Genomic DNA, 8504 nt, shown 5'->3' on the forward strand with positions numbered 1-8504 from the left:
CACAACTTTGAATCTACACTACCTGAGGTTGCTTCCACACAAGTTTCGGCTTTCCTGGCTTATTAGTTTTTGAGAAGAGGATATTTAAAGATTTCCTTTAATATATTCCTATGTAAAAATTCGACCCCCCATTGTGTCCCCACCCTACCCCCGGGGGTCATGATTTCCACAACTTTGAAATTACATTACCTGACGATGCTTCCACACAAGTTTCAGCTTTTCTGCCCAAATGGTTCTTGAGAAGAAGATTTTTGAAAATGTCTCAAAATGTTTTTTATTAATTTCTTATTATCTCCCCTTTAAAAAGGGGGTGGCCCTTAATTTTCACAGCTTTGAATCTTCTTTGCCTAAGAATGATTTGTGCCAAGTTTGGTTGAAATTGGCCGAGTAGTTCTTGAGTAGATGTTGAAAATGTGAAAAGTTTACGGACAGACGGACGGACGGACAGACGGACGACAGACAAAATATAATCAGAAAAGCTCTCTTGAGCTTTCATCTCAGGTGAGCTAAAACATGTACTACAGTATCAAGTCAAATGTAAATTTGAATCACGAAACTTCACCTTTTTTCTTTGTAACCTTCGCTTACGTCAAGGAGAAAACTTTTTTATTTTCCATGTATATCAATGATATAGAAAACTTTATGAATGGGAGAAATGTCAATGGGTTAAGTAGTATCACAAATGATTTAGAAGAAGAGTTGCTTGTTTACAGTAAACTTTTTATTTTATTTTGAGTCAATGACGACACTGTCATACTAATAGAGTCGGCCCAAGATTTACAACATGCGCTGGACGAATTTTGTATATATTGTAATTACTGGAAACTTACAGTTAATGTAAAAAAACAACAACAAAAAACAAAAAACAAAGTTATGATATTCTCCAAACGACCTGCTCCTAAGTGCTCTTTTATGTACAATAAAGAAATAAACTAGAACTAGTTAAAGAGTATAACTACCTAGAAATATTATTTTCCCGATCTGGCTCTTTTTGTAAAGACAAGAAACACTTGTGTACTCTATCCCAGAAAGTTATGTAATAACTATGGTATTATAAGAAAAATTAGATTTTTTGACATGTCTTTTAATATTCAATTAGACTTATTTGACAAGGTTGTTTTACCAGTTTTACTATACTCTTGTGAAATATGGGGTTACGTAAATATTGATGTTATCGAGCGTGTACTTTTAAGGGTTCTAAAACACATAATTAACTTGAACAGTAGTACCCCCAGCTTTTTGGTTTATGGAGAGACAGGTTGTTTTCCATTATAATCAATAATAAGTGGCTATTTTGTATTAAAAAAAAACATTCTTGATAGCTGTGGCTTATCCTATGTATGGCACCAGCAAAATCCTGTTAACGTAAAATGGTTAGAAAATATTGTCAAACAAAAGTTTAAATCTTAAAAGTTTAAATAATCTTAAAGATCAATTCGTCCAAAAGTACTTGGAATAGTGAATTAGATAGTTCGTAAAAAGGTGCTTTGTATCTTAATTTTAAATCAAATTTTTGTTGTGAAGACTATTTACTATCACTTCCACGAAAATTAAGAAACTTGTTTGTTAAATATAAAATACAAACCATTACCTCGCTATAGAAAATGGTAGGTGGAGCAATACTCCACGTGAAGACCGCAAGTGCGGCTTATGTGAAGCCAATCAAATTGGCGATGAATTTTATTATGTTTTAGAAAGTGCATTGTCACATATAAGAAAAAAAGTGTTTAGTAATTATTATCTTAAACCCCCAAACACCTTAAAATTTTAAACACTGATGTCATCTTCAAATCATATAATTCTAATGAAAATGTGTACATTTTTTAGAAAAATAATTTGATTTGGTCGGTCATCCTACGTAACAACTTTAAAACATTCATTGTTTACTTTTTTCTGTTTCTCGTTTGTAAATCCTCCTTTTCTTATTATTTTTTTTATATAGTTCTTCTGCACCTCATGTAACATTATATGTTTAACATATAATGTTACATGAGGTGCAGAAGAACTATATAAAAAAAATGAGTGAAAATAAATGAACTTGAACAATACATACATCAACGTGTCGTCTCCGTTGTTTAGAGAACACTCCATAATTAATGACAAATTACTGAATTCATGAACTAGCTGCTGATTTTTAGGGTATGATGATTCAGTGGTGGAAAAGAATGTCCCCGACTAATAAAGGGACTTGGACACTATTTTAGAACATTTTCTTTTTTTATGTATAAAATGGTTTGCTTGCTTATTTTGAATGATTGACTAAAATTTGAATGTTGGAAGTCAAGTTATAAGAGAGATACAAAGGTAAGAAATCATTATGATGTAAACAGTTTTCAATATTCTTTGTTTTGATAGGATACTAGAAACTTAAATTGCTAGAGAGTAACTTAAGGAAGTTAATGACCTATAGTTCAAGAACGACATACTTTTGGTAAGATATGTATGTCAAAACATGGAGTGATACAGGTATATCATGCATTGTAGTAGTTACTATTATATCATTTCAAACACATACCATGTATATATTTATACTCACAACTTGTTTTTCTTATTAATTTAAAATTTAGTACTTTTCATCATGGTAACTGCTACAGAGTTGAAGACTCTTGAAAAAAAAATCATTGAGATATTTGTCCACATAAAGTAGGTGAACCAAATTCAGGTAACTTATCAAGTTATTTCGCAACAAGTGTAAATATACGAAACGGGTAAAGAAGATAACATTCTGAAAATGTAGGTTACGTTCGATACTTTTAAAATACAACAAGGGTGAGTTAAAGATAATTGTCCTAGAAACATGATGATTATAATGTCGTTTCCAACAAACAGAGATTATTTATATATTAGGAAGGCATAACAAAAAGAAAGTTTAGCTTTTAAAACATTAGAAGAACACAGAACACGTTGCTAATTCATAGGCTAAAAATGAAGAAACTTGTGATTTTTATCTCAACACTTCTGCTAGTAGGCGCAAAAGGACTTTTATTAAATCTAAACCATACACATGGAACAAGCATTGAGGACAGGCTGGACTCGATAGAAAAACAGCTAAATGACGAGAAAAGACAAAGATATATTATGCAACTAGAATACGACCAAGAGAAAGAAAAGATTGCGCAACTAGAACACCAACACGAAACTTTGAATGAAACAGACCAGGAACTTCTCCAGCATTACAACGCAGCTCCGAAACGTTTCCAAGACATCTCCACCCAAATCAGGGGCGCCTTGCTGAGCATCGCCACATTGGATACGAAACACAATCATGACAATCAAGACCTTGTGGATGCATTGAAGGCCGTACAGACAAGAGTGACCAATTTAATTCTTAACCAGTCAGTAATTGCCAACATTCAGCGGCACCTCCAGGAAAAAGAAAAAGCCTTGACTAGCATGATAGATACAATCAAACATAACCAAAGCTTGGATCGGGAGGAACTGACTCGTTTAAAGGCCAGTCTGACCAGTCTAGCCAACAGCCAGAGGACGTTACAATCCACAGTGAATGCCAATGTTAATAAACAGGACAATCTGCAATCACAGATTACAAGTAAGATTTTTTTGTTTGATGCCAGCCATTTTTCAAACTTAAATATTTTAGTAAGATATTAAAGACAATTATGCAGCGTTCCCATTCTCACGATTTGCGGCGCGAATTCAGTCTTAATCGTACAGTGATCGTTGTAGTGGAGTAGTATCAAATCTCACCAGATCATATGGTCAAACATTTTTTTACGACCAAATAAATTTTCAATCGTTATCATTCGTTATCATTGTATCAGACCACACTGCATCATTATCAAACGCAACATGTCGCATTTGAACGTTCCCCCCTCGTTTGAAATAATCAACACACTGTTAAATTCTGCGTTCAGTTTTGATGAGTCACTATATTCGGGCTATATAGATATATCCGTTGGAGTACATTAATTTTGTTGCTTTGGTCGTGTTCATCTTCCATCGCGATCGTAAAAAGAATCAATATCATGACCATACCGTATCAAAGATCAAAGAATCACTATAGAACGCGTCGAATCGCTTTACCTCGTTTATAAACCTAAATATCTAGAGATGTTTTACGATCAGTTACGATTTGCTAATCGTGGCGTTCTTAACAGATCGCAAGACAGTGGAAACCTACTAGTTCGCTACGTGTTACACACAAAAAATAGGTTTTGAAATTAAATTGAAAATTTTTCCAGATATTAACGATGCTGTTCTTTTTCTGGCTACTCCAAGATATTCGCCGGGTAATTGGAACTTTTGGAACAATAACCCGGTAGCAACTCAAAGTACAATCAAATTTGAAGTGGAAAAGATAAATATTGGAGGAGGTTATGACAGCAACACCGGAGTGTTCACCTGTCCGTCTGACGGATACTACGTCTTCCACTGGAGCGTCACCTCTACTGATATCAACAAGCGCTGTTCCTCGGCAATCATGAAGAACGGGATTGAAGAGATTGGGAACGAAGTTGGTGGTAACCAGGCCACTTTTCATATGAACAGGAATGACAGAGCGTGGATCAAGGCCACTTCAAACTGCTCTCTTGTTTATAACCACTCATCGTTCTCTGGGTTTAAGTTGATATAAAATGATTGCAAATTCATAGTTTCATTTGTTTACCCTCTTTACTTTTATCGAAATAAAGCATAACATTTCCGAATGCTGTACCTGATAATGATTATAATAAATTCCAAAGAGTATTGTTGTTTTGATTTTGATAAGATGAAAGGAAAAAAACCCTTTTATGTATGCGATTTAAAAAACCCAAGGAATTCTAAGGTAACCTAATAAAACTGTTTCTCGGTTAAATAGTTTTCACAAAAGTTCATGTAGCTCAACAATTTACACATTAAAAACAACTCGTAATATTTTTATTATCAAATTAGAATGTAAACTGCATTGCGTAGCAATTGCCCTTCCTTTCTTTCATTTTTAACTTGTGCATACAGTAAAACTCGGTTAAAGCGAAGTCCTAGGGACCAATGGATTTACTTCGTTGTATCCGTACTTCGTTGTATTCGTATAACGAATTCGTTATAATAACTATATAGCGTTTTAACTATATACATGTTTTTTCACCAGACTATAATTTTTGCTAACGGAGGCTCAAAATAGAAATACATTACTGTGATACCTTAAATAATCCGATTGTAAATTAAAGAAAATTATATAAAAATAAATTCATTCAAACTCTAAACATATTAAGTAATAGTGCAAACGTTTTTAAACTGTAAAAAATCATTATAAAAATGTTCAATTCCGTTATTATTCACCTCTACGGGGCTCATAATCAGTCGGCTATATCTGTAAATTTGTTATATCCGAATTCGTTTTAACCGTAAAATTTTGCAATGTTTTGTTTTACTGTATGTATGTAGCAAGGCCACTCTTTTGATAAAGATATCTTATTGGTTACAACACATTGAGTTAAACCTGAAACGAAAATGATTAATATTATGGAGACCATTGCATATTAATTTTATGTGCTTTGAAACATGATTAGAATAATAAGTTCTGTATATCAAAAACAATACTAGTATCATTCTTCATTGGCTTGCAGATAGAATAACCAAACACGATAAAGGTACATCGTTTATTGTACCATAGTGGTAAAAAACTGAAACAAGAAACAAAATATGCATTACTCATGAATTCGACAAATCAATAATTATTTACATTAAGGCAACAAAAACTTATTATAAAATTAAGTTATTGAATAATCTAAAGATAAAGAGATTTAAATCAAATATAAGATCTAAAATTTAAAGTTTTGACACAAATGGGTTTCCATAGAAATTGTCACAAATGTACGTTTCTTTCAATATAATTATTAAGACATACTTTATTAATATTTTTTTTTAGAGAGAATGAATTATTTTCTTAATGTTGCAAAATATAGATATATTTAACAAAACAGGCACATACATGCAAGCAATGAATATTCGCGGAGAAATGCATAATAAATACAGGTTAACTTACAGTGTGTGGCAGCATAAAGATTTGAAATTACTAACGAGTGAATGCCCTGTGTGGGTAACACAAGGATTCAACAAGAAATGAATAATAAACGATAACTCTAGATAATAATAGGAAGGGCAACTATTTGATTAAGAGAGATAACTCTTTAAAAACATTGAACTTTAGGGGGGGGGGGGGGGAATATAAAACTAGTAGACTAATTGTTCTCGAACAATTAGAGGTCTTTCCACCTCATTATTTCTTTATGTTTTGTTTCAATATAATTAATAAAACATATTTTTGCGTTAATTTAAAAAAAAGGAGAAACCTTAAATATGCATTTTTTTCTTTGACTGTTATGTTATATTGACTTGTAAAGGTCAACATTTCAATTAAAAGTGGTTTGATGGCCCTACAATGTAAGGTTCAAAAGTTGTAGGCGTTTTTAACAAACTTAAGAAATTTTCAGGGGCGATAACTGCTAGAAGGGGGCCCTGGGCCTTTTTGTTATGAATGGATTGAAGAAGCCCCTAAATGTACTGAATACATTAGTAAAAGTTTGAAGTCTCTACCTCTAACGGTTAATGAGAAGTAGCGATAACAATTTAGTACAATAGGGGCAATAACTTTATAATTGTTTCAAGGTAGGGGCTAAAGGGTTATATTTTGAAATGTCTCAAGAAGTCTGACTACATCCATGAAAAAGTTTTTCTGAACCACCCTAAACAAAAGAGATCTAAAAAAATTAATTAAAAGAGTTTCAAATGACCATGACCTTTTACTTTAATGTCAAAGTTGGAAGTGATTTTATAGAAATTTAAATACTTTAAGGGGCAATAACTACTAAAAGGAGGGCTCAGATCTTTTCGGTATGATAAATTGAAGAACCCTCTTAGTGTACTGAAGAAATTGGTAAAAGTTCCAAGTTTTACCTCTTTTGCTTTCAGAGTAGTAGCGATTACAACCATTTCGTACAATAGGGGCAATAACTCTGTAATTATTTCTAGGTAGGAGCTAAAGGGCTATATTTAAAAATGTCTTCAGATGTCCTACTACATCCATGAAAAAGTTTTCCTCTACCACTCTGAACAAAAGAGATCTAATAAACTCAATAATTAACGGATTTCCGAATGACCTTGACCTTTGAACTGTATGTCATTTTGTTCGGCCAAGGTAGGCGCTTCCATCTTAAGTGGCCCGAAGTCTCTATGACAAATAATAAAAAAAGTTGGAAGTGATTTTATAGAAACTTAAATACTTTCAGGGGCAATAACTACTAGAAGGGGGGGGGGGGGGGCTCAGATCTTTTTGGTATGTATAAATTGAAGAATCCTCTTAGTGTAATGAAGACATTGGTAAAAGTTCCAAGTTTCTATCTCTTATGGTTTCAGAGGAGTAGCGATAACAAGCATTTCGTACACAAGGGCAATAACTTTGTAAGTTCTGGGAGTTATCAAGCAAAGGGTCATTTGGTACCATAGCTTTTAATGGTCAACAACATTAAGATAAAATTGATTCAATATCTCTTGAAACAAAAAAGCTGTCCCTGGAAAAAAAGAAGAAGAAATTTTTTTTAAAAAACATAAGAACTAGTAGACTTATTGTTCACGGAACAATTAAAGGCCTTCACACCTTTCATAATGATTAAAAAAACATCCCGAAAATGTTGATAATTATTGAGTAATTAGAGAAAAATCAATTAACGAAAAGGAATAAAAAATCGGTTTCGCACACTGGTATAGATCCGAGTACCCTGAAATTGATAGGCGAGAGTGTTACCACTACGCAATGTCGCTTGCTGCTTGAAATATGGTAAAAAATTGTTGAGTTGTGTAGTCAATTTGGATGATGATGATAGAAAGAAGAGATGTAACGATCTTCCGTCCATCTGAAGTTGATACCCAAGGTTGTGAAACCTTTAGAATAGATAGGCGCCTAGCGATTAGTTGAGAGTACAGTATTTGTTCATCAGTTTATTAATAAAAATCAGTGCTTAGAAATGCACGTGCTTAGAAATTTATTAACCGTTATGCATTTGTGGATTACAAGTACGGAAAATCTAAAATGAATTAAGGCCAGTCATGTATTTCAGCCAAGTCGGGAAATAAACAAACTGAAAGAAAATGTAAACTAAATTCATATAAAATCGGGGTCTGGGAAGGAAGAGTTATCTTTCATAGAACTTCAACACAAATCGTCACAGGTTGCTGATAGAAATGTAAACACAGATGAGCTGATTTATTAGATACAAATATCAAAGCGTTGAAATTTCGTTTCTCGGGACGATGGTTTGATGCAGCTGGAGTGGATAACTTTCCTCAATATGGTTCATTTCGTTTGAAATTTAGAAGGCAATTTGATACAGGTGTGAGGAACAATCCCATGAGTTTTACTGTGGCTGGAATTTTTATTTGGATGCGTAGTGTAAAACGCGGTCTGGAGTCAAATTAGTCAGTCAGAGTTTCAGACTTTTAAAAAATATTCTGTCAAACGGTTCTTTGTTGTTTACACAGGTGTTATTTTAAAAAGAAATATTAAA

The 8504-nt window shown here is 33.1% G+C and overlaps 1 protein-coding gene across 1 annotated transcript; it reads left to right on the top strand.

Moving 5' to 3' along the window:
- The first annotated feature begins 2925 nt into the window (after positions 1-2925).
- LOC128178811 (uncharacterized) lies at positions 2926-4700 on the top strand. Its single transcript, XM_052846174.1, has 2 exons — positions 2926-3550; positions 4203-4700. Exons 1-2 carry the CDS (start codon positions 2926-2928, stop codon positions 4592-4594), a joined length of 1017 nt encoding a protein of 338 aa, XP_052702134.1. The 3' UTR covers positions 4595-4700.
- The last annotated feature ends 3804 nt before the right edge of the window (positions 4701-8504 follow it).

This window comes from Crassostrea angulata, chromosome 3 (genome assembly GCF_025612915.1).
Source record: "Crassostrea angulata isolate pt1a10 chromosome 3, ASM2561291v2, whole genome shotgun sequence".
Taxonomy (NCBI): domain Eukaryota; kingdom Metazoa; phylum Mollusca; class Bivalvia; order Ostreida; family Ostreidae; genus Magallana; species Magallana angulata.

What these genes read in the sequence shown, in the direction of transcription:
- LOC128178811 (XM_052846174.1), top strand. Translation starts at nt 2,926, where the DNA reads ATGAAGAAACTTGTGATTTTTATCTCAACACTTCTGCTAGTAGGCGCA. An exon ending in TCTGCAATCACAGATTACAA is followed by an intron (nt 3,551 to 4,202) that starts GTAAGATTTTTT and finishes AAATTTTTCCAG; the next exon opens with ATATTAACGATGCTGTTCTT.